General features: G+C 38.8%; 1 protein-coding gene across 1 annotated transcript; it reads left to right on the top strand.

The window, feature by feature from the left end:
- The first annotated feature begins 954 nt into the window (after positions 1-954).
- LOC133555964 (zinc finger protein 281-like) lies at positions 955-26,691 on the top strand. The gene is made up of 7 exons (XM_061905476.1): positions 955-1,106; positions 13,144-13,541; positions 16,553-16,651; positions 17,485-17,611; positions 21,357-21,440; positions 21,499-21,617; positions 21,691-26,691. The coding sequence occupies exons 2-7, from the start codon at positions 13,179-13,181 to the stop codon at positions 23,098-23,100; spliced, it is 2,202 nt and encodes a 733-aa protein (XP_061761460.1). The 5' UTR covers positions 955-1,106; positions 13,144-13,178; the 3' UTR covers positions 23,101-26,691.
- The last annotated feature ends 1,094 nt before the right edge of the window (positions 26,692-27,785 follow it).

Below are 27,785 nucleotides of genomic sequence, written 5' to 3' on the forward strand. Positions count from 1 at the left end.
TCTATCTATCTATCTATCTATCTATCTATCTATCTATCTATCTATCTATCTATCTATCCATCCATCTGTCTATCTATTTATCTATCTATCTATCCATCTATTTATCTATCTATCTATCTATCTATCTATCTATCTATCTATCTATCTATCTATCTATCTATCTATCTATCTATCTATCTATCTATCTATCTATCTATCTATCTATCTATCTATCTATCTATCTATCTCATTCTCTGTCTCTCTCTCTCTCTCTTTCTCACTCTTTCTCTGTCTCTCCATCCATATATCTATCTATCTATCTATCCATCCATCCATCCATCCATCCATCCATCCATCCATCCATCTATCTATCTATCTATCTATCTATCTATCTATCTATCTATCTATCTATCTATCTATCTATCTATCTATCTCTCTTGCTCTTTCTCTGTCTCTCTCTCTCTCTCTCTCGCTCTTTCTCTGTCTCTCCATCCATCCATCTATCTATCTATTTATCTATCTATCTATCTATCTATCTATCTATCTATCTATCTATCTATCTATCTATCTATCTATCTATCTATCTATCTATCTATCTATCTATCTATCTATCTATCTATCTATCATCTATCTATCTATCCATCCATCCATCCATCCATCCATCCCTCCCTCCCTCCCTCCCTCCCTCCATCCATCCATCCATCCATCTATCTATCTATCTATCTATCTATCTATCTATCTATCTATACAAAGTATTTCAATGGTTGAAATCTGGTTTCAAAGTTGGCAAGTAAGCAAATGTCCTCCGGTCCGCTCTTTGGACAACCCTGGTTTTTAAACTTATTGTCATTTCTAATTGTAATAATATGAGCAAGGAGACATGCTGAATATTGTTTTTGTATGTTTTGGTTCAAAATAAAGTTGAAGATGACATCCAACCAATGTGCTGTCCGTCGTGCGCGCGCGTGTACGCGCTCGCCCGACCCACAATGCACCTCGCCAAGCAAAGATGGAGGACCCCAGCAGCTGCCGGAGCAGAACAATGTTTTGCCTCTAGACTTTTTGGGGGAAAGCAGCGCGCAGAGACGAGCAGTCCGGCCTGAGGAGCGCCGTGTGGTCATGCAGCGGTAAGAGACACTCACCGCCGCCGGAAAGTTGGGCGAGCAGCGGTTTGGTGCGAAAGTCCAAACTTGGCGTGCGGGACAGGACGACAAAGCGGCGGACGTTAGCATGCAGGCTAGCCGCCGAGCATCATTGTTCGCCGGGGACTTTTGTTGGGGGTCATCGTGCTTTTCTTGGCTCTCTTGGCGCTGCGTCACCAAGCCGCCCGCTTATTAAACATGAACATAAATATTAAAATTATTATTATTATTTTTTAATGAACATCTAACACGAAAGACTATTTTATGTTGTTTGTTGGCGCCCGTGTATTGTTTGGCATCGTCTAAATGATATTCAAACTACAATAAAAAAATGTATAAAATATATTTCTAATACTGCATTGTTGTTTGACGTTTTTTTAGGAAGTGTTTGGACATGTTGAAATTAAGTGCGGTTATTATCATATATTAAATATTGCTTGGCATCACAAAGAAGCCCCCCCTCCTTCGACATGGTTAGCCTCGCGAGCTAATTGCTAACCAAACAGCGTGCCTCGTTCTAAATAATTTAATAAAATATATACAACATTCTGCATATTGCACGTTCGGTGTTGGCAAAGTTGATTGTAAGCATCTTACTTACCAATGCAAGCTCTCCATCCATTAACTGGAAGTAGACGTCTTTTGCAAGCTATTGTCCTGCCAATCTTTTTGATAATTGTTGACATTACTTTGCTGCAGCACCCACATACTGAAATGAGATTTTCTTATTTAAACGGGGATAGCAGGTCCATTCTATATGTCATACTTGATCATTTTGCAATATTGCCATATTTTTGCTGAAAGGATTTAGTAGAGAACATCGACGATAAAGTTTGCAACTCTTGGTCGCTAATAAAAAAAGCCTTGCCTTTACCAGAAGTAGTAGACGATGTGCGCGTAACGTCACATGTTGTGGAGCTCCTCACATCCTCACATTGTTTATAATCATAGCCTGCAGCAGCAAGAGCTATTTGGAACAAGAAAGCGACGATTTCCCCATTAATTTCAGCAAGGATGCAAGATTCGTGGATGAGGAAAGTTAGAGTGAAGCAGAAAAAAAAAGCGACTGCTCCAGGCGGCGGCAGTGGGAGCATTTCAGATGTAATTAGACACGTTTACTAGGATAATTCTGGAAGATCCCTTATCTGATTATTGTTTTAATAGTGTTTTAGTGAGATAGTAAAGTCATACATGAAAGTCGGATGGCTGCAGTGAACGCCAGTGTCTCTCAGAGAAGCCAATGGAGGGGCCAAGATCACAGCTGCCTTTTTGAGCTGCAGGAGGAAGTCGCAAAATCCACTGAAGTCTCCCGCAAGAGCCGACTTAATATCACAATTTTCCCATCCAAAAACTTGCTGGTTGACGTAGAGAAACATGTTCGCTTGAGTGCTCTGTGTTAAAGCTTCACAACAAACAAAGAAACACAGGCTGTGTTTCGGTGCTAAAGGCAGCTGCAATCCACCGCTTTCCACCAACAGCATTGTTCCTTATAGTCTCCATTATTAATTGAACAAATTGCAAAAGATTCAGCAACACAGAGGTCCAAATTACTGTGTAATTATGCGATGAAAAGAGACTACTTTTAGCCGTGTGTGGTGCTGGGCTAATATGTCCCCTCCAACCCGAGACGTCACGCGCACGCGTCATCATTCCGCGACGTTTTCAACAAGAAACTCTGCGGGAAATTTTAAATTGTAATTTAGTAAACTAAAAAGGCCGTATTGGCATGTGTTGCAATGTTAATATTTCATCATTGATATATAAACTATCCGACTGCGTGGTCGGTAGTAGTGGGTTTCAGTAGGCCTTTAACTGGAAGCAGACTCCATTTGCAAGCTGTTGTCCTGCCAATCTTTTTGATACTAATTGTTGACATTATTTTGCTGCAGCACCCACATTTACAGACAATATATTGCGAATAATAATAAAATAAGAAGTAAATCAAATACATAGCATCATATTTATGATAACATGTTATAATATAACTATAACATATAGAACATGCTATATGTTTACCTAGGGCTGGGCGATATTGCCTTTTTGTAATATCACAATATTTTTAGGCAACATCGCGATATATATTACGATATTTTGCCTTGGCCTTGAATGAATTTCAAAGAATTTGTGACTAATAAAGATGAATCATCAGATTATTATACAGATATAATATATATTACATCATCCTAAGAGGCGCCTATTGTAATATTTAATAAGCCTAACACATTTTAATACAAAATAAAATAGGTTTTATTACACACTAAAGTTTGCTCAGGACCTATTAAAATATCCAAAGTAGAATATTATTGTATTTTTTAACTTTTGTAATGTTTTTAATCATCACACTCATTTAGGTTAATATTTTTTGTAATTGTAATAAGGACATTTTGTCTCTAATTGGTCGGGTTTTAATATTTGACTGTAATGTTATTTACTAGCTTCTTCTCGTATGTTTTGACCTTAGTTTGTTTGTTTTTATATGTTTTATTATACAAACATACATATTAGGGCTGGGCAATATGGCCTTTTTTAATATTGCGATGTTTTTAGGCCATATTGCGATATACGATATATATTACGATATTTTGCCTTGGCCTTGAATTAACTCTTGATGCATATAATCACAGCAGTATGATGATTCTATAGTGTCTTCATTAAAACATTCTTCTTCATACTGCATTAATATATGCTATTTTAAACCTTAATGCAGAAAGGGAAATCACAACTAAGTCAATTGACCAAAAGTGTTTTTATTAAAGTTATTAAGCAATGGCACAAACATTCAAGTCATTTCCAAAACATGAATTGCAAGATTGTCAGAGACATTTTAACTGTCAAATAAAAATGAGCTGCATAATAGGAAATCAAATAGTATTTGTCCTTCACTATGTGGTATGTTACTAAGGTTACGAAATTCTCTTCATTCTCTAGCGAGTGACTTTACAAATGATGCTACATATTAGCAGTAATGCTACTTTTTAGAGCTACTCTTTTGCCCCCCACACTTGACAAATTACGGTTGTCTGTTCGACATATTTCCACTTGAAGCCGAACCACCGCCAGACGATGGAAACCCTGCTGTTATTATTGGGAATTAAGTCTTCCTTCATTTGTTACCAGATCCGCAGCATCTTTCTCTCGTACGGCTACGTTAACAGCTAACATTAGCCATGGCGCTACCTCTCTGCCCTGCGACGGCGTGTATGTGATGTGTGACGTGACAGTTTGTAACATATGTAAGAATGTGCGCCTGCTTGTCTGTGAGAAGGAGAGACAGGAAAGAGCAAGGAGAGCCTGAAGTGTACGCCCGCAGCTAAACCTCCTGCATGAGAACGTATACTCGAATATTACGATATAGTCATTTTCTATATCGCACAGAGACAAACCGGCGATATATCGTATATAGCGATATATCGCCCAGCCCTAGTATGCATCTAACTAACCAATGCAAGCTCTCCATCCATTAACTGAAAGCAGACGTCATTTGCAAGCTATTGTCCTGCCAATCTTTTTGATACTTTATAATTGTTGACATTACTTTGCTGCAGCACCCACATACTGAAATGAGATTTTCTTATTTAAACAGGGATAGCAGGTCCATTCTATGTGTCATACTTGATCATTTCGGGATATTGCCATATTTTTGCTGAAAGGATTTAGTAGAGAACATTGACGATAAAGTTCGCAACTTTTGGTCGCTAATAAAAAAAGCCCTGCCTTTACCAGAAGTAGTAGACGATGTGCGCGTAACGTCACATGTTGTAGAGCACCTCACATCCTCACATTGTTTATAATCATAGCCTCCAGCAGCAAGAGCTATTTGGAACGAGAAAGCGACGATTTCCCCATTAATTTCAGCGAGGATGCAAGATTTGTGGATGAGGAAAGTTCGAGCGAAGCACACAAAAAAAAAGCGACTGCTCCAGGCGGCGGCAGTGGGAGCGTTTCAGATGTAATTAGACACATTTACTAGGATAATTCTGGAAGATCCCTTATCTGCTTATTGTGTTAATAGTATTTTAGTGAGATTATACTGTCATACCTGAAAGTCGGATGGCTGCGGTGAATGCCAGTGTCTCAGAGAGAAGCCGAAGAGCCAAGATCATAGTTCCTTTTCGACAGCTACAGGAGGAGGTCCCATAATCCACTGAAGTCTCCGGTAAGAGCCGACTTAATATCACAATTTTCCCATTCAAAAACTTGCTGGTTGACGTAGAGAAACATGTTCGCTTGAGTGCTCTGTGTTAAAGCTTCACAACAAACAAAGAAACACCGGCTGTGTTTCGGTTGCTAAAGGCAGCTGCAATCCACCACTTTCCACCAACAGCATTCTTCTTTATAGTCTCCATTATTAATTGAACAAATTGCAAAAGATTCAGGAACACAGATGTCCAAATTACTGTGTAATTATGCGATGAAAAGACACTACTTTTAGCCATGTGTGGTGCTGGGCTAATATTTCCACTCCAACCCGAGACGTCCGCGACGTTTTCAACAAGAAACTCCGCGGGAAATTTAAAATTGTAATTTAGTAAACTAAACCGGCCGTATTGGCATGTGTTGCAATGTTAATATTTCATCATTGATATATAAACTACCAGACTGCGTGGTCGGTAGTAGTGGGTTTCAGTAAGCTTTTAACTGGAAGCAGACGTCATTTGCAAGCTATTGTCCTGCCAATCTTTTTGATACTTTTTGTAATTGTTGACATTACTTTGCTGCAGCACCCACATTTACAGACAATATAGTGCGAATAATAATAAAATAATATTGCGAATAATAATAGAATAAGAAGTAAATTAAATACATAGCATCATATTTATGATAACATGTTATAATATAACTATAACATAGAACATGCTATACGTTTACCAAACAATCTGTCACTCCTAATTGCTAAATCCGATAAAATCTTATGCGTCTGGTCCAGTGGTTCTTAACCTTGATGTAGGTACCGAACCCCACCAGTTTCATATGCGCATTCACCGAACCCTTCTTTAGTGAAAAATAAAATGTTGTTTTTTTTTTCTAAATTCAAGACAAAGTTATATGTTTTTGGTAACAGTTTAGTATGGGGAACATATTCTAAGTAATGAAGACTTAATTTAGAGTTATTTGGTCAGGGTTAGAGCGTTGGGTTATAATAAGGCCATGCCGAATAAGGCATTAATAAGTACTTAATAATGACTAGTTAAGAGCCAATATGTTACTAATTTGCATGTTAATAAGCAACTAATTAATGGTGAATATTTTCCCCATACTAAAGTGTTACCATGTTTTTTTTACTGGTGCATAAACATCACCTTGTTCAAACAACAAAACCAACACTCACAACAAATTATACAACTGCAAACCAGTCAGCTGTTGCTGTATCCGTAATACGCCGATAGGGAGAAGTTTGTATTTACACGATGAGTCTAGTGTGTATTGACCTCCGCCGAACCCCTATGGTTCGATTGAACCCAGGTTAAGAACCACAGTCTCTTACGTGAATGAGCCAAATAATATTATTTGATATTTTATGGTAATGTGTTAATAATTTCACACACAAGTCGCTCCTGAGTATGAAAACTATGAAAAAAACTGCGACTTATAGTCCGAAAAATACGGTAAGTATATAGGTGGCGGCTTGTCCATGGTGTACGACGCCTTCAGCCAGATTGTAGCTGAGATAGGCACCAGCGCCCCCCGCGACCCTAAACGGTATAAGCGGTAAAAAATGGATGGATGGATTTTATAATATAAATGACAGATTTAAATGATTTCATACAATGATTTGGGCAGCACGCTGGGAGAGGGGTTAGTGCGTCTGCCTCCCAATACAAAGGTCTGACTCCTGAGTAGTCCTGGGTTCAATCCCGGGCTCCGGATCTTTCTGTGTGGAGTTTGCATGTTCTCCGCGTGGCTGCATGGGTTCCCTCCGGGTACTCCGGCTTCCTCCCACCTTCAAAGACATGCACCTGGGAATAGGTTGATTGACAACACTAAATTGGCCCTAGTGTGTGAATGTGAGTGTGAATGTTGTCTGTCTATCTGTGTTGGCCATGCGATGAGATAGCGACTTGTCCAGGGTGTACGGCGCCTTCCGCCCGATTGTAGCTGAGATAGGCACCAGCGCCCCCCGCGACCCCAAAGGGAATAAGCGGTAGAAGATAGATGGATATACCATGAATTGATTAACGTGGACCCCGACTTAAACAAGTTGAAAAACTTATTCAAGTGTTACCATTTAGTGGTCAATTGTACGGAATATGTACTGAACTGTGCAATCTACTAATAAAAGTTTCAATCCATCACTCAAAAACACAATACTATAGAAGTAAAACGAACGTAAGAATAACTGCAATGAAAATAAACAGTGCAGAAATATAAACATATACGTGCCGGGGTGAGAAATATCTCGATAGAGCAATGTGCAAACAAAATACGCAAATATCCGTTGCGTAGCAGCTGTAATAAATATGGCAATTAGGGTTGAGATATTAGGTAAATGTGTTGAATATTTATATTGTGCAATCAGTGCTCTGCAGTGTTGAAATGTGCAACTGCGTACCATTCGTACCAATATCAATTTATCACTCATTTGTCATTTACATAAAAAGTGTGTTGTGTACACACGCATAACAGTGCACACGTTTATATACAGTGTATTTTAGGCCTGGCCAATAGGGCTTGAAATTTAAACGTACCTTATTTTTCGGAGTATAAGTCGCACCTGCCGAAAATGCATGATAAAGAAGGAAAAAAAACATATAAGTCGCACTGGAGTATAAGTCACATTTTTTGGGGAAATTTATTTGATAAAAACTTACCAAGAATAGACATTTGAAAGGCAATTTAAAATAAATAAAGAATAGTGAACAACAGGCTGAATAAGTGTACGTTATATGAGGCATAAATAACCAACTGAGGAGAAGGTGCCTGGTATGTTAACATCACATATTATGGTAAGAGTCATTCAAATAACTATAACATATAGAACATGCTATATGTTTACCAAACAATCTGTCACTCCTATTTGCTAAATCCGATGAAATCTTATACGTCTAGTCTCTTACATGAATGAGATAAATAATATTATTTGATATTTTACGGTAATGTGTTAAGAATTTCACACATAAGTCGCTCCTGAGTATAAGTCGCACCCCCGGCCAAACTATGAAAAAAACTACGACTTTTAGTCCGAAAAAATATGGTAATTTTCTTCACAATTTTTTTTATTTACGATCCTTTTTTTTTTTAGGATTATTTTTACCTACTTTTTAAAGAAAACCAATGAGTACAAATGACAGAGATAACTCATAACAAGTCTCTGCTGCACCCACATTTACAGACGATATAGAACAAACAATAATAAAATAAGAAGTAAATAAAATACACAGCATCAAATTGAGACATTTGTGATTTAGGGCTATATAAATAAACATTGATTGATTGATTGATTGATCCTATTTATGATAATATGTATTTTTACATGCACAGTAAGGAAACAATATAAATGACAAAATACTATAGAATTAAAACAAACGTAAGAATAACTGCAATGAATATAAACAGTGCAGAAATATAAACATATACGCGATGGGGTAAGAAATATCTCAATAGAGCAATGTGCAAACAAACTACCGTATTTTTCGGAGTATAAGTCGCACCTGCCGAAAATGCATAATAAAGAAGGAAAAAAACATACATGTCAAACTGGAGTATAAGTCGCATTTTTGGGGGAAATTTATTTGATAAAACTCAACATCAAGAATAGGCATTTGAAAGGCAATTTAAAATAAAGAATAGTAAACAACAGGCTGAATAAGTGTACGTTATATGACGCATAAATAACCAACTGAGAAGGTGCCTAGTATGTTAATGTAACATATTATGGTAAGAGTCATTCAAATAACTATAACATATAGAACATCCTATACGTTTATCAAACAATCTGTCACTTCTAATCGCTAAATCCCATGAAATCTCATACGTCTAGTCTCTAACGTGAATGAGCTAAATAATATTATTTGATATTTTACGGTAATGTGTTAATAATTTCACACATAAGTCGCTCCTGAGTATAAGTCGCACCCCCGGCCAAACTATGAAAAAAACTGTGACTTATAGTCCGAAAAATACGGTACGCAAATGGAAGTTGCGTAGCAGCTGTAATAAATATGACAATTAGAGCTGAGATAGTAGGTAATAGTGTTGAATGTTAAAGGTGCAGTATACCATTTCTACGGTATATCAATTTATCTCACACACTCTCATATCTATCCTGTCATTGACATACACAACACCTATAACAATGCACACGTGTATAGAAAGTGTATTTTAGTCCTGGCCAATATGGCCAAAAATTTGAATAAAATATTTTTTCACAAAAAATGTATTTACGATTTTTTTGGGGGGATTATTTTTCCCTACTTTTTAAAGAAAACCAATGACTACAAGTGGCAGCGATAACTCATAACAAGTTTCACTTTTATTTGATCAAAAATAGTAGTTTGAAATGGCACTGCATACACTGCATCTTACTCTAAGCAAAATGCTACTTTTATAAAGTGTGTTGTTTTGTATAGCAGATATTAATTTAAAAAACATTTTTCAAAAAACTAAACAGATGACATTTAGCGATTCTTGCATATTTCCTGGGAGGATTTAATTTCATATATTGATCAATATGAATTGTTCTAATCAAATGAAAACACACTTATTTCTTAAATCTTTAATTGTGAAATCTCCATTTTTAATTGTTTTTTTTTTTTTAAATACAGGCGTTTCCACTGTTTGGGTAGCACATTGTTAGCGACGTGCAGAGTGACCACATTAGTGATTGTTTTCAACTGCAGGGTTTCCCACACATTCATTTATTTGTGGCGGCCCGCCACGAAAGAATTACGGCTGCCACAAACAAAAATTAAAAATACATATATATATATATATTTTTTTCCGACTCGCTCGACCGCTCATAAAAGCAATGGGACTCTGTCTGTGAATGGAGCTTGTAGTTACATATTATATAAATATGTAAATATTATATAAATATGTACACAAAGTGTTGTAATTATATTCCAACTCCGCGTTCTTCTTGGTCATCGCCGCCGCCGCCGCCTCAAATCCCTTACCCCCACCACCACCACCACCACCACCACAAATAGATGCCTGACCTGTGGGAAACACGGAACTGTGCTTCTTTCTTATCATAGATGGTACCTTGTATTAATGATTCCACCACAGTACACTGCTTTTTAGCAGCAGTTTATGTTCTTGTTTTCCTTGCAAAGAGTTACATTTCCCCCACTCAGCTGAATTCTTAAATTTCAGAAGCTGGAATACATTTGTTGTGTGCTGCTTTTTTTTTGAAGAAGAAGAAGCTTCACAGCATGCAATCAGTTGTTCCACCCCCGTTCCGGCAAAACAAAACCACTGATGAAACGTTTCTTTTTTTGGGAATAATCTTCCATTTTTCGCTATGTGTGTGATTCTACGCTGAAGAAAAAAGGAGGAGGGCAGAAACTACAGAGGTTCCTGGGTTCAATAAGTAAGCTAGAGCAAGAGAAAAAACATTGATTTTTAAAATTAATTAATTTACTAGTAATATCATATGCAACAAAAAACTCGAATGTATCGATTAAATACATTTCTTGCCCAGGCCTAGTTAATACAGTACACATTTTGTGACCAGGTACTACCTTTTGTTTGTGTGTATTAAACATTCGGATGGTTGCTGGTAAGAGATTAAGAGCTTTACATGCTGTCTTAAACTCATTATTCGCGGTTTAAATGCACTTGTTGTGAAAAGAAACATTTCATAATGGAAGTGTCTCTCTGTGCGTAGTTGCAGTTGTGTAATCCCACTTTTGTCAATGCACACTGTGTCCAAACATGTTCATCATTGGCATATAATCTCATGCAAATGGGATGACTGGGTCAGACTCAGCCACGGCGCAGATTACCATCCACACGCCAATCCTCTCTGCGCTCGATGTTGTTGCTGTGACCTTTTAGCCCTCGCCGTAAAAGCCGGAATATACTGTCTGCGAGCGCCCCGATACTTCCGCTGAACTCGCCAGCCTCGTTAGTTGATTGGCATTCCAAATAATGCAACCTTTTTGCTGAACTGCAAATCATCACTTATTAATTCGCATAAGCAGCCGGCACTGAGACAATTTATTAGCTCAAGGTGATATGGCTGCAAACCTATATAAGTGTTTTGTATCGGTTAATATTGATAAATATTCATATTTTTTTATGACAAATCATTAGTAAGGACCAGGATTTGTATAGAATTCAACCACTTTATTTCAAATGCAACCATTCTCTGATTATAATCCCCTCAGTAATATAATTAAAGGCCTACCGAAATGAGATTTTCTTATTTAAACAGGGATAGCAGGTCCATTCTATGTGTCATACTTGATAATTTTGCGATATTGCCATATTTTTGCTGAAAGGATTTAGTAGAGAATATCGATGATAAAGTTCGCAACTTTTGGGCGCTAATAAAAAAAAGCCTTGCCTGTACTGGAAGTAGCAGAAGATGTGTGCGTGACGTCACGGGTTGTGGAGCTCCTCACATCCTCACATTGTTTACAATCATAGCCACCAGCAGCGAGAGTGATTCGGACCGAGAATGCGACGATTTCCCTATTAATTTGAGCGAGGATGAAAGATTCGTGGAAGAGGATAGTGAGAGTGAAGGACAAGGGAAAAAAAAAAAACGGCGAGTGCAGTGGGAGCGATTCAGATGTTATTAGACACATTTACTGGGATAATTCTGGAAAATCCCTTATCTGCTTATTGTGTTACTAGTGTTGTAGTGAGATTATATGGTACCTGAAAGTCGGAGGCCTGTGGCCACGGGTGTGGTGACCACCAGTGTCTCCGGTGGGAGGTGGTAAGAGAGTCCGCAGCTGCAGGACGACGCAAGCTCCGCTCATGTCTACGGTAAGAGCCGACTTATTACCACCATTTTCTCACCGAAACCTGCCGGTTGACATGTGGTCAGGAACCATGTTCGCTTGACCGCTCTGTTCCATAGTAAAGCTTCACCTTTGGGAATGTAAACAAGGAAACACCGGCTGTGTCTGTGTTGCTAAAAGCAGCTGCAATACACCGTTTCCCACCTACATTTCTCTACTTTGACTTCTCCATTATTAATTGAACAAACTGCAAAAGATTCATCAACACAGATGTCCAGAATAATGAGTAATTATGCGATTAAAGCAGACTACTTATAGCTTGGATCGGGCTGGAAAAAAATGTCCGCTACAGTCCGAGACGTCACGCTCACGCGTCATCATATCGACGTTTTCAACAGGATACTTCGCGCAAAATATAAAATTGCAATTTAGTAAACTAAAAAGGCCGTATTGGCATGTGTTGCAATGTTAAGAGTTCATCATTGATATATAAACTATCAGACTGCGTGGTCAATAGTAGTGGGTTTCAGTAGGCCTTTAATAATAGTTATTAATTATTAATAATTTAATAAAGTGTAATTTAAAGAGTGAAAATGTAAACTCTAGAGAAACCAGGGAGAAACTATTTTTTGCAGATTTAGTGCCAGAAAGTTACAGCTGTGCTCTGGGGGGACGACTGCCTTGTATTGACCACACTGGTCTGACTACAGTCCCCTGGGGAAAAAAAACTTCCATACTGGTTTGCTGAATTTTCATGTTTTATCCACAATTTCTTTATTTTGTCTTTTCTTTTCTCACCCCATGCAAAGAATCAACTGCGAGATGACAAGATGGCGCAACCAAACTTGATAGCTTAGCGTGTCACTCCCACTGATCAGTGATCACTTCCTTTTCCTGGGTTACCAGAGAGCGAGTGCCTTTGTTCATGCAACTAACCTTGCTTCGTGACTTCCGCTTTCCTATGACAACGAAGAAGAAAACGGAACATTTTATCAAATGCGTTTTTTATTGATATCGATTACATGTCTATCGCTATATTTACTGATATCGTTTTGAATCGCCGCTCACATCAGCGCTATTGACGCCACGCTCATGACTTTGCTCCCTTTCAGGATGACACAGATCACCACGCTGTAATCGTCCCGCCATGAGCATCATCCAAGACAAGCTAGGCAACGACTTCCTGCGCTCCAACGGCGGCATGGACTCCAACTTTGGCCCCGGCATGATCATGTTCAGCCACCTGCCGCCGGTCGCGAGCTTCACCCGCCTGGTGCCTCAGGAGATGATCTTGAAGAAGGAGCGGGACTCACCCGACTGCATCGCTGGCTCCCTGAACGGCGGCGTGGGAGACTACGTCCACGCTCTCGACATTAAGCAGGAAAAGGTGTCGGAGCACGATTACCGCCTGCCGCTCTACCCGGGAGGGTTGGGGAAGAGCACGGAGCTGCTGGAGCTGACGGTCAACAACAACCAGAACCTGCTAATGCACGAACTCAACATGGCCAACGTGAGTAGAAACATTCTTGTCTTCAGAAGCCACTAGTACTATTCAATCTTTTAGTCCTTCATCCTTTCCACATGTATTTTTTGTGTTAACATATCAGTAATAGGGAAGCCTACCAAATTCAGTACTTTTATAGCCACCGACCGAATTCTGCTGGTCCTACCAGGTATCAATTCATGTAAAAACTAACTGAACCGTATTTCCATAACCGTTGGCCGTGATGTCACCATCTATTTGCAGACTATGTACTGGTTCAAGCACTTGGCGGGTAAACAATCACTCAAGAAGTATTAAGAATGGACTGCGCAAACTTCTTCGAAGTAATGTTGCGATTTTAAATGTTAACAAATCAAGTATGCCTCAGAGAAGATGCGCAAACAATATACATGCTACTAATTAGCATGCGCCATTTTACATAACGATTTTCACACCTCTAAATTTGTTCATAAAAACTACAATTTAGATGCGTATTACCATCACACAGCTGGTGTGTAATAAGAACAATACTTACAACATAAACACTATGTGGGACTCAACAAAAACAGGATGACTGGCACATTAAACTTAATGGCAAGGACTACTTCCTGTACATTACTGCCATCTATTGTCCTAGGATTGCAACTGCATGAAAAGTCAAGAATTGCAAATGAGACTCAGAAGTGTAAGAAAACTAGAGATAGCAACTGGATAGCACAATTATAATCAGCTCACTGGTAAATAAAAAGTACGGGATTTTATTAATAAGCAATTAAAACTTCCTCACACACAAACGCATCAATTTACGGACATTTTTTAATTCAATTCCCAGGCACCGAGAATTAGCACTGTATCGGTTCAAATGTGAACGGTAGCCATCCCAATGAACACGCTTAAAAAAAGGTACATGGCATGTTTTTACACTTGCACAATTTAACATGTCCAGAAAGGAGTATGAAGACGACCCGGTCTTCTCTATGTTTCAGTAAGTACCGGTACTGATGATTTGTTTACTTCCTGTGTCTGACATGCATCGGTTTTTGTATTTTGTTTTTGAGTAAAAGAAAAGGGTAAATGTGTAGTAGTCAAGTTATAGGGTTTATACATCTTTTTCAGAACCAATATAAAATAGACCAGAGTAAAAGATGCCAGAAATGCTGTGTGGTAATAAAGGATATATTATAAATAGTACTTAAGTACAGGAGTAAAACTTACATGATGCCTTATAATAAAGTAGAGATGCACAATGTTTTTTAAGCCGATAAAGACTACTTCCTGCTTCTCAAGACTGATAACCCATTTTAAAATCATTCATCTGAGCTCTTGTTTTTTGTAATGCGATTTTTATCAATAAGACACATGAATTCCTCATATTGAGGCAAAAACTAGTGGTCTAATATTTATCATGCACTCCTAATTATACTGAACATGTACTCTTTCAAGTGTACTAAAAAAGACAATAGAGAAAAATTGCAAGCCATAATTGCAGTCCATATTGGTGTTAATTAAGGAGATAATATTCTACATGTTGTACATATTTACATGGAGGGATGGGTACCGAATTCGGTACTTTTATTGGCAGCAACCAAATTCTGTCGGTACTGCAGTATATCGATTCACCTAAAATCAAATGGTGCCATTATTCGATACCTTTGTTCGGTGTCACGTTTGGTTGCAGACTAAACACCGGCTCACGTGAACAATCACTCAAGCAGCACTCCGGACGGACTCAGCCAAACTCCCGCTACATAAAGTTGCAATTTTCAAAACCAGCTAAGCAAGTACACTTTGTATAAAGTCCTCGAAAGTAAAGTAAGGCTCCATTTTTCAAAATTTATACTTAACATATAAAAAATTTGTAGGGCGCAACATAACACATTCCACTTCCTGAAACAAGCTAATTCCTCGTTAATATACCACAGGGGTCTTGGAAGTACAACTGCATTTCCAGTGATACTCAAATGGCATAAAAAACAAAATTTAACAACTGGACAGCACAGTTATCAAAAACAGCTCCTTTTTATGTTACATGAAAAAATAAAATGTTATTATAAAATAATTAATGCACAAAAGTACAGAAAATTGATATTGAGTACCATTATCGATTCTAGAGGTATCGGGAATTGGCACAGTGAACGTTACTCATAACTATTTACATGCTTTACTCACAATAAATACACCTGCACTCGTCTTATCCATCAAAAAGGTAACACTTCCCTGTTTTTATTGACAGCTGTCATAGAGGGTATATTAAAAATGTTTGTTATTGCACTTTGTTTTTTCTGTATAGGACTCAGTATTCATATACTCATTTTATTCTTTGCAGTAAAAGCGTAATTGCTGATTTAATCTTGTTAACCGCAGCTGTACCTAATTTAATCTTGCAAGAACACATTACTATGCGCCTGTGGGAGGAGCCACAGACAGGAAAGATGCAGGGGAGGAGCCTGTGTCTAAATAGTTATGGCGACGTAAATCTACTGACTGCTCGCCATGCAAAATATGTCCCGCCGCCATTGACGGATGATGTCACGGCTGCTCAGCGTGAATGAAACGTCTTGGCGAGGACACAGCTGTCTTGTTTGAGCTCGCACTTCATTGCAGACATCTTTTGTGCTCATTCATTTAGAAGCGCACGCTTGTGACAAAAGGCGGGCCATCGTGCAGACAAATGTGGATTAGTGCTTTGATAGGCACTCTTAAAAATTTATTTTTACCATAAACGTTGTCACTAGCATCTGTGAGAGAGTTCAATTCACCTTCAGCCATGAAAAAAAGAAAGAAAAAGCAAACATAATCGATGCGCCTTTGCGTTGATCGTTGGTTTATTTTTTTGGACGCCATCCAACACAAAAAGTGAATAGTGAGTTGTTATCCACAGGGGGCTGATAATTTAGGCCTGTCCCCCGTGACAATCTATTGGCTGCTCGTTGTTTACGCCAACGCCTGTTTTATGTGCATACGTGTCCTCTTTCAAGGCTGCACGCCTGTCAATGAAAGCATTTCCATGCGCCATCTCCCTTTTGTCACCCTCACAGCTGCCGGGTCAGTTGGGAAAGGAGCCCGCTGGGAGGAAAGGTCGGAGGTCAAACGGAGACGGCCCGGAGGGCAGACCGAGGAAGAAGCGAAGCGAGAAGGTTTGCCAAGCTCTGTCCTAATTATGAATAATGCAGATGTGATTCACATCACATGAAAAATATTCAATGTTTGTTTTTTTCAGGGTTTCCGTGGGTCCTTAAAAAGTCATTTAATGGACTTTTTCAAAACTTAAAGCCTTAAATGGCATTTAAAAAAAAACTAAATTGGATGTCCAAAAGCTTTTAAAACATTTTATATAATTGTATTGGTTCATTTAAGGCCTTAAATTCAAATTTATGGCTTTGGATTTAAGACTCTGTAATAACTGTCATCCATGTTGTTGTGAATGTCTTGCGACTCTCAGCCCTAATCAATGTGCTGGGACTGTCAGCTTTTAGTTGTACTTTACAGATTCTTTCAGTAGATAGAGCTCAAAACCATTCAAAGTGTCAATAGAAACATATAATCTGTGGCCATCATAGAAGTTTTATGAACTGTACAGTAGGGCTGCACAATTACTGGAATTCTAAACCCGATCACCATTTCGGCTGACATGATTAAGTTAATATTATTGTTGGTGATATTATTTAAAAAGAGCCTGCTTTTATTTCTGTATTGATACAATCAAATTCTGATTATTACTTTGGCCCTAAAAGTCATGTTATTGTCATTGGAGCTATATTGGATTGAGATGTGTGTGCAGCTTTTCTGCTAATACGGTGCAATAAGTTCCATTTGTCATTATGTGGTTGTCAGCATATTCTACCAATCCTTTGTCACACCAGAAATGTAAAGAAAAAATAAATATTTTTCAGAATCTCACTATGCTGTTGTCTCTTTTAGGGCTATTTTTAACCCCTCACATTGCTCAAATCTTGTTTTTGGTTTCCAGCAGTCCATGCTGCTGGATGCAGACGGAGGCAGCTTGTCGCCGGGAAGCAAACCTCACATCTGCGAGCACTGCAACGCTGCCTTCAGGAGCTCCTATCACCTCCGCAGACACGTCCTCATCCACACAGGTATCACACATCTTGCTGCCTGTAAATACTTGGGAGCTGTCAAATGCTGCCGTTAATGTTTCCTCTTATGATAACAATAATACAGTTTCTATTGCGCGACATAATTGCTAGCATAACCTATTATTGTTGTGAGTCATCGCACATGCACTCGATAATCACTGTCTCGTCTGATCTAATCGCTGAGATTTGTGCGACGCGCCTCAATGATTTGCATTTACGAGATCATTGCATGCAGCGCACAACTGCCAGTGCACTGATGTGAGTAATTGGTTAGCTGCAGGTCACATGTGCATGCGCTTCATTATATACAATGTACACTTACCAACATTTAAAAATATAACTATCATAAATAAGGTCATTCCATTGATGTTTTTACCATATATTCCAATTTTATTGCGAACAAAAAATTAAATGTCAAAGCTTGACTTTGAAAATGTATAAAGACTGAAAGTATATAGACTAACTGTTAAAAATAGTGTTTAAATATGTTTGATATAATATAAAATAGTATGGCAGATAAAAATAGGATACAATGTTCTTTTTGTGTGTGGAGTTTGTATGTCATCCCTGTGCTTTTCCCTGTGTGTGGGTTTTCTGGGGGTACTTTGGCTTACTCCCACATTCTAAAAATATGCATATTAATGTAAATGTGTTTGAATATGTATGTTGGCTTAACGGAAGACTCTAAATTGTCCATAGGTGGGTCAGGTTGTTTGTCTCCATGTGCCCTAGATTCTAGTCTATGTCAGCTAGGATAGGCTCCAGCTTACCCGTGACCCCCAAAGTGGATAAGCGGTCTAGAAAATCCAAGGATGGATGTATTACATGTCATAACAACATTTTAAAAACTTGATTGAAATAAACAAAAAAGAAATTGGCACAAAATCTACTGAATAGCCTTTTTTCGTCTGCATGTAATTAAAAAACTTTGTGTCTAAAAATACCGTTATTGGCTATAAAAGTAAGTAAATGTATAGTACAATGTTTTTTTAAGTAATACATTATAAAAATCATGAATAACAATAATGTATTTTAGTATAAAAATATTTGGATTTAGGATTATGTTGCTTATTGGTGTTGGTACCAAAAGGTATTTTAATACATCACTACTTTTCAAAATAAAGGGGACCACCAAAAAAAAACATTATTGGCTTTACTTACATTTCTTTATTTTCTGCACATTGTATCATTTCTCATTCTATTATTTTGTCTAAATTATGAGGCACATCCTTTGGGAAATGGATTAATAATTGTTAATGTACAGTTAATATCTCCTTACTTTCTGTTTTAACATGTTCTATCTACACTTCTGTTTAAATTTTATAAGCATTTATTCTTCTGTTATTTGGATACTCTACCCATGTTTTCGCTGATACTACAAATTTGGGTATGGATTGGTCATATAAAAAAGTTCTGAGTCCAGGGTTGTATTTCCTGAGGTTATAAACAATAAAAAAAACAAAAAACTTTGTTATGATCAAAGATATTGCTGTAATCATTGTATCAACTATATGTGCCTCTTGTACTTGGTATTGTTACTGTCGATATTTGTATAGATCCACCCATTTGTTTACATTCAGGTGAGCTAACTTGCTGTTAGCGGTTAGCTTTTGTATCCTCCTGCGGCAGGGGTCGGGAACCTTTTTGGCTGAGAGAGCCAGGAAAGCCAAATATTTTAAAATGTATTTCTGTGAGACCCATATAATATTTTTTAACACTGAATACAACTAAATGCGTGCATTTTTAAGTAAGACCAACCTTAATTGAGCATAATAAGTCTCTTATTATTTTAATAACATTGTTATTCTGAAGTTAACCAATAATAAATAAAATACTTTTACCATTAATGCGACCCTTCTGTATTCCGAAGGACAGCTGGGATTGGCTGAGCCACCTGCAACCTTGAACAGGTGTGGTAGAAAAGAGATGGATGGATTACAATGCATGAGAATGTTTTATATTTTGAACGTTATTTTTAACACTGTGATTTCCAGCGGAATTATTCATTACTTATTGTGTTAAGCAATGTCAGCTAAGATTTATCTGAGAGCCAGAAGCAGTCATCAAAAGAGCCACATCTGGCTTGCGAGCCACAGGTTCCCTAGTCTGTCCTACGGTGTGTAGAGTAGCATGTTTAGCTATTCCTCGTCCTGTAGGGATGATACTTGTAAGAAACTTAACGTATTTTTCGGACTATAAGTTACATTATTTTTTTCCTGCGACATATACACCCGAGTGACTTATGTGGGATATTATTAACACATTACCGTAAAATACCAAATAATATTTTTTATCTCATTCGCGGAAGAGACCAAGACAATGTCAGCAATCATCACATACATGTCAACCAATAAGAATTCGGCTAGGAGGATCATGGCAGAAGTGCATTGTGGGTCATGGAATGCTAACTGCTATATGCTACTGCCGTAGCTATTAAAATGGATAATTTCATCGTTGGCGGTAACTTATAAAAACTGAGAAGAGCTGAACAAAAATGGCACCAAAAAGGAAATCATGTACTGCAGATTACAAACTGGACGTAGTGAAATATGCAGCAGAAAACAACAGGAGGAAGCGGAGCATACCTTTAGAGTTGGCAGAGTTGTTTAGCAGCGACATCGAGGAAAAAGATTTCATCAGATTTATTGATTAGAAGTGACAGATTGTTTGGTAAACATTTAGCATGTTCTATATGTTATAGTTATTTGAATGATTCTTACCATAATATGTTACGTTAACATACCAGGCACCTTCTCAGTTGGTTATTCATGCGTCATATAACATACACTTATTCAGCCTGTTCACTATTCTTTATTTATTTTAAATTGCCTTTCAAATGTCTATTCTTGGTTTTGGATTTTATCAAATAAATTTCCCCCAAAAATGCAACTTATACTCTAGGCGACAAAAATGTGTTTTTTTTCCTTCTTTATTATGCATTTTCGGCCGGTGTGACGTATAATCCCAAAAATGCGGTACTTTATTTTTCGCCACAAAGTGATGTAGAAGTAGCTAAAACACTTTGCAACTTGCGATGACGCTACAGTGCCTCGAGGAAGCTTTCTTTCTCTTGTCACTGTCAAATTTGCCAGCCATCAACCTGCATTATCACGACAGTATTAAAAAATCCTCCTTTAGGACCAATTTATATCATTTATCGCCCAAGCCAACATGTTTAAAGGCACTGTTTCACTGTTCTAGCTTCACCTTAGTTAGAACAGTTTCATACCTTTTTTAATTCATTAGTGCTGTGGCACTTGATTATTGTGGGTATATTGTACAACCCACATCAAATCAAATAAACTTTATTTAAATAGCACGTTTAAAATTCACCACAGGGGTAGCCAAAGTGCTGTACAATGGGCAGGTTAAAAACGAGAACCGAGCAAACACAACACAACAAAAACAGAACATGATAAAAAAAAACATAAAAACAGGTTCACAGCAGGTTTATAATGGGGTGCCATTGCAGGATGGATATCACTCAGTGTTAAAAGCCATGGAATAAAAGTATGTTTTTAAGAGAGATTTAAAAACAGGAAGAGAGGAGGCTAGTCTAACACTCAGAGGTAGGTCGTTCCAGAGCTTGGGAGCAGCAGCGGCGAAAGCTCTGTCACTTCTAAGCTTCAGCCTTGTGTCAGGGACCGTCAGTAACAGCTGATCTTAGGCTGAAGGAGGTCGGAGAGATATGTTGGCGCGAGGTTGTTTAGACATTGCATCTGTTGTCACATCTTCTTCCTTCCAGGTGAGCGACCCTTCAGGTGCAGCCAGTGTAACATGAGCTTCATCCAGAAGTACCTCCTCCAGCGCCACGAGAAGATCCACAGCGGTGAGTCATCATGCTGCCTGTCACCTGAAAGACGTCTGACCTCTGACCTTTCCCCAAGGAGAGAAGCCGTTCAGCTGCGACCAGTGCAACATGCGCTTCATCCAGAAATACCACATGGAGAGACACAAGCGCACCCACAGCGGAGAGAAGCCGTACAGATGTGAGACCTGCCAGCAGGTCTGTCCTCTCTTCGTCTTCTTCCCACTTATTACCGTGCGTACCTTGAGCTTCTTCTTGGTTTGTGCTTTAGTATTTTTCCAGGACAGACCGCCTGCTGAAACACAAGCGAACCTGTGGAGAATTGCTAAGGAAAGGACTGGATCCCAGCATGGCGGACATGTCCGGTTATGAAGTCACTCAGGGACATGCTGGCAGAAAAAGGGGGCGCTCCAAAAACCCTGGAGAGGGAGGAGCCCGGAAGAAGAAAAAGGCGGACGGAGTTACGCCTCACGTATCAGGAGCATATAGCATCCAGGATTACACCGCTGACAACCAAACGCTGGCCTCGTCTACCGAGCCCGGTCCCAGCATGCAACAGCACGGTCGCTCTCCAAAGATGGCTTTCAAGAAGGCCCACCGGAAAGGTGTGGACAAAGGCAGCAAGGAGGACCTGTTGGATCAGGGCGTGGATCACGGCCTGGGTTTGATGCAGGCCAATGCTGCAAAAGTAGGCGGTACCACCAGCAGTAACTATGACGACGCCATGCAGTTTCTCAAGAAGCGGCGCTACCTAAACGCCTCGCACAACGTGACGACACCAGTGGGCGGCGGCGAATACGACATCAGCCTGTTGTCCTCGCACCCGTCTGTCATCCATGGCGCCGTGTCTGCCGTGATGGACGGCGACGCCCCTCTCTGTCTGGACAAGTCTGTGATTCCCGACGAGGTGCTGCAGAGCCTCCTGGACCACTACAGCCAGAAAGCAGACGGCTCGCATCACGACATCCACTTTGACATCGGCGACCAGCACGTGGAGCTCCACCCCCCTGACACGCCCAGTCCGTCCGGGGACAAGAGCGTCCTGATGAATGAGTACTCACGTTTCCTGCTTCAGGCCCTGGAGCGCACCAGCCACACGGGTGGCTTCCCCCTCGGGCCCAGTGGCCCCGCTTCCTCTGGCGCCTTCGTGGCGGCCCAGGCGGCGAGCGCACTCTACTCGGACAAGAACGTCTACGCCGCGTCCCCGCTGGAGTGCGGCTTTGGCCCCTCGTCGACGTCGCCCAAGTCGCACTTTGCCATGCTGGCGAGCTCCTCGCCGCAGCACGTCTTCCACCTGAGTGGCCTGGACCAGCAGCTGACCCCCTCACAGGAGCTGAGCGAGCAGATGGAGAAGCAGCACTCCTCCACGCCGCCTTCCGCCTACCAGATCAGCCCGTCAGACCTGAGCAGCCACAAGGACCGAGCCAAGACCGCCGTTTTCCCGCACACCTCCGCCAAGGAAGCCTATCAGATAGAAAACTTTGCGCAAGCTTTCGGTGCTCAGTTCAAGTCGGAAGAGCGCGGCCTGTCTTATGGCGCCGACTCCGGTGTGGACGTAGACCACCGGATAAGGACGTCCGTGTCCGTGTCCGAGTTCTCAGGGTACAGCAGCTTGTTGTCCGACGTCAGCGAGCCGGCCAGCTCAGCTTCTAAAACGTCGACGAGCCAAAGCTTCAGATGAGACCACGCTGTACTTCAAGGTGTTATTTTGTATTTTTTTACTTCCTCTAAATATTGTTTAACTTAAGTGCTGGTCAACCTAGTATTATTTCTATGTTCATCTTCCACCAGCTGATCCACGCTAGACAAATGTTGCCATGGCACAAGAACTTTTCTGTGTTACAAATATTACTCAGGAAACAGGAAGTTGCTAACATGCTGAACACTGAAAACACTTTTTTACTCGGCGATAAAGAGATTATGGTACAATGTGAAACTCCTCTTTTCTCTCAATAATATATATATTTGTATTAAATACAGAGCTCACAAGAGGAAGAATGAGGGCCGGTTTTAATAAGGGCGCTCATGAAATGTTCTGGGTATTTCTTTTAAAAGAACTAAAGTGACTTTAGGGCTTTATGGCCAAGAGGGGGCGCTGTTGGACAACACACTTGCCTGCCCTGCTCTTCTACTCGCCAGTGTTGGCACCGCACTGCAGACAAAACTAGTTGCACTATTACAGGGGAAAAGTTCAGTTGTCTTCTTAAAGGGAAAAAAAATCGCTGCTAAAGAGAATAAAGTTGTCATTTTACAACATCTTTATTATGAAATATTTGTTAAACATGCCAACAAAATCAGATTTCAGTAATGTTTTAGACTAATCATAATATGGAAGCATCTCCCAATATTGTATCATGTCTTTTACTAGCAATACTATGATGGAATTAACTACAACTTTTACTGTAAACTTGCCTTTTCAGAATTAAACACCTACTCATATTTTTTAGGCTAATCTTTCTCACTATGTAATGACATGAATAATATTTCGTAGCAGCATTTCTCTTATTGTAATTCGCACAGACTGATTTTTCTTGTTAAAGTAGACATCATGTTACATTTGTATTCTTTGAATGCATCGTAAAAACATCTCTGTATGGTTATAGAACATTCACTCTGTTCAATGTTTACAATCCAATAGCTTAGTTGCTCGGACAGTAATGTGTTTATTAGGAATGTGAATCTGTGGGCATCTCCCAATTCCATTCAGATCTGATTCCCTAAGCATTCTCCATTCAAAATCCATACTTTTTAATAACATAAGGTGCCACTTCTATGATTAACTACATTCCACTATAACAGGGGTCACCAACCTTTTTGAAACCAAGAGCTACTTCTTGGGTACTGATTAATGCGAAGGGCTACCAGTTTGATACACACTTAAATAAATTGCCAGAAATAGACAATTTGCTCAATTTACTTTTGATAAATAAATCTATATATATATATATAAAAGGGTATTTCTGTCTGTCATTCTGTCGTACATTTTTTTCCTTTTACGGAAGGTTTTTTTGTAGAGAATAAATGATGAAAAAAACACTTAATTGAACAGTTTAAAACAGAAGAAAAAAATTAAAATTTAATTTTGAAACTTAGTTTATCTTCAATTTCAATTCTTTAAAATTCAACCGAAAAAAATGAGGAAAAAAACTAGCTAATTCTAATATTTTTGAAAAAAAAAAAAATAATAATTTATGGAACATCATTAGTAATTTTTCCTGATTAAGATTAATTTTAGAATTTTGCTGACATGTTTTAAATAGGTTAAATCCAATCTGCACTTTGTTAGAATATATAACAAATTGGACCAAGCTATATTTCTAACAAAGACAAATAATTATTTTTTCTAGATTTTCCAGAACAAAAATTTTAAAAGAAATTCAAAAGACTTTGTAATAAGATTTAAATTTGATTCTACAGATTTTCTAGATTTGCCAGAATAATTTTTGGGAAAATAAGTTTGAAGAAATATTTCACAAATATTCTTCGTCGAAAAAACAAGCTAAAATGAAGAATTTAATTAAAATATATTTATTATTTTGTACATTAAAAAAAATAAAATTACTTGAACTTTGATTTAAATTGTCGGGAAAGCAGAGGAAGGAATTTAAAAGGTAAAAAGGTACATGTGTTTCAAAATCCTAAAATCATTTTTAAGGTTGTATTTTTTCTCTAAAATTGTCTTTTTGAAAGTTATAAGAAGCAAAGTAAAAAAAAAAGAAATGAATTTATTTAAACAAGTGAAGACCAAGTCTTTAAAATATTTTCTTGTATTTTCAAATTCTATTTGAGTTTTGTCTCTCTTAGAATTAAAAATGTTGAGCAAAGCCAGACCAGCTTGCTAGTAAATAAATACAATTTAAAAAAATAGAGGCAGCTCACTGGTAAGTGCTGCTATTTGAGCTATTTTTAGAACAGGCCAGCGGGCGACTCATCTGGTCCTTATGGGCTACCTGGTGACCCCTGCTCTATAACAAACAGCTGTGATACATTTCTATATGTTTAATTAAGTTAGCCCAAACATTTGATAAAGTCAAAAAAGGCAACAAGAGAAGTATCTAACACTTCTCTTTTCTAAAGTAGATACATACAATATGATTGGCTGGACAGAACACATTGAAAAATAAATTAAAAAAACATTGATTTTTGTGATTCCTCTGAAAATTGATTTGTTTGACACTCCTTGTGTTTGTATAAGTTTAGACTGAAGTATGTCGATTCTTAATGGGACAAGATTATTTGTTGCTTGTTTTCATGTTAGCATTTACTGAGCTAGCCACAGTCAGTCCGGAATTTTATCAAGGTTATACCACAGTTATCATTATTGCCGTTTATTAGTACATCCCTAGCCTCCTTTTCTGCCTGTGTTCTACTTTAAACTTGGAATATAAGTGTCTCTTTAATACTAGGGACTTAAGTCACTAAATGGTGCAACTTATCACATTTTGTCTTTGAAGTGAGGTACTAACACATCTGTAGTCGAGCGCGTTTCAAAGCCTCCAATTAGCACTTTGAGCCGTGTCCTTGCATCTTGTCAAACTCAACGTCACATAGTTTGTTTTTTCTGTCGATGTTTGAGCACGATGATGGGATTTGGGAGGGTAGAAAGTAGGTCTTATCTTTGCTATTTTCTCATGGGGCCTGGGGGGTTGGCGGCCTTTAAATGGAGTGGATGTGAAATGTCATTGAGACCCCTTTAGTTGGACTTTAGCCCCGTTCCTATTGAATTTGATGCAAGTGTTTGAATTTGAACGCATTTAGACTTTTTTCCAAGGCGTCGTGAAGCAAACTGTAGAATTCAAATTGGCTGCTTTCTTTGCGTGACACGTTTAGTCAATGTTAGATGTTTCTTTTCCAAATGTATTTATGCCTTTTCAACAAAAGAACAAAAAAAGGTGACACGCTGTCTTCCATGAACGTGACTGTGCTGACTCCCCCGCGGGTGGTCTGCTTCCTATATTATATACCTCATATCTCAGAGATGCAAAGGCCTGAACGACTGATGAGTTCTACAAATGTCTTCGTGGGACTATTTTTGTAACCACGTTTGAAGGCCAATCAGTGTTCACGGTCCTCGTCTCTTATTGTTTACAAGCCTTAGTAACACTACTTTGAATGATATCATACTGAACACTTTTACATTGATTCTTATTGACATGATATTACAACCGCCAAATTTTGTAGCTGTTGATTTGAGTCCATACCTGTTCAATGGAATGACTTTAAAAGTGATTATGGAGGAAATAATAAAAAAAAAAAGTGCTATGATGAACTGCATGGTCTCTTTAAGTCTTTTTTTCCACACTTATGTGTCTATTAAGCAACAATAGACATATATATATATATACACACACACACACACATGTATATGTACATATATATATACACGTATATATACTGTATATGTATATATACACATATGTGTACATATATATATACATATTTATATATGTACATATATATGTATATATATGCATATGTATATACAGTGGGGCAAAAAAGTATTTAGTCAGCCACCGATTGTGCAAGTTCTCCCACTTAAAATGATGACAGAGGTCTGTAATTTTCATCATAGGTACACTTCAACTGTGAGAGACAGAATGTGAAACAAAAATCCAGGAATTCACATTGTAGGAATTTTAAAGAACCTATTTGTAAATTATGGTGGAAAATAAGTATTTGGTCAACCATTCAAAGCTCTCACTGATGGAAGGAGGTTTTGCCTCAAGATCTCACGATACATGGCCCCATTCATTCTTTCCTTAACACGGATCAATCGTCCTGTCCCCCTTAGCAGAAAACAGCCCCAAAGCATGATGTTTCCACCCCCATGCTTCACAGTAGGTGTGGTGTTCTTGGGATGCAACTCAGTATTCTTCTTCCTCCAAACACGACGAGTTGAGTTAATACCAAAAAGTTCTATTTTTGTTTCATCTGACCACATGACATTCTCCCATGTGCTCTCTGGCAAACTTCAGACGGGCCTGGACATGCACTGGCTTAAGCAGGGGGACACGTATGGCACTGCAGGATTTGATTTCCTGTCGGCGTAGTGTGTTACTAATGGTAACCTTTGTTACTTTGGTCCCAGCTCTCTGCAGGTCATTCACCAGGTCCCCCCATGTGGTTTTGGGATTTTTGCTCACCGTTCTCATTATCATTTGGGCACCACGGGATGAGATCTTGTGTGGAGTCCCAGATCAAGGGAGATTAAATAAATGGGTTGTACCTGTATAGCGCTTTTCTACCTTCAAGGTACTCAAAGCGCTTTGACACTACTTCCACATTTACCCATTCACACACACATTCACACACTGATGGAGGGAGCTGCCATGCAAGGCGCCAACCAGCACCCATCAGGAGCAAGGG

The sequence above is a fragment of the Nerophis ophidion genome, linkage group LG07 (genome assembly GCF_033978795.1).
Source record: "Nerophis ophidion isolate RoL-2023_Sa linkage group LG07, RoL_Noph_v1.0, whole genome shotgun sequence".
Taxonomy (NCBI): Eukaryota; Metazoa; Chordata; class Actinopteri; order Syngnathiformes; family Syngnathidae; genus Nerophis; species Nerophis ophidion.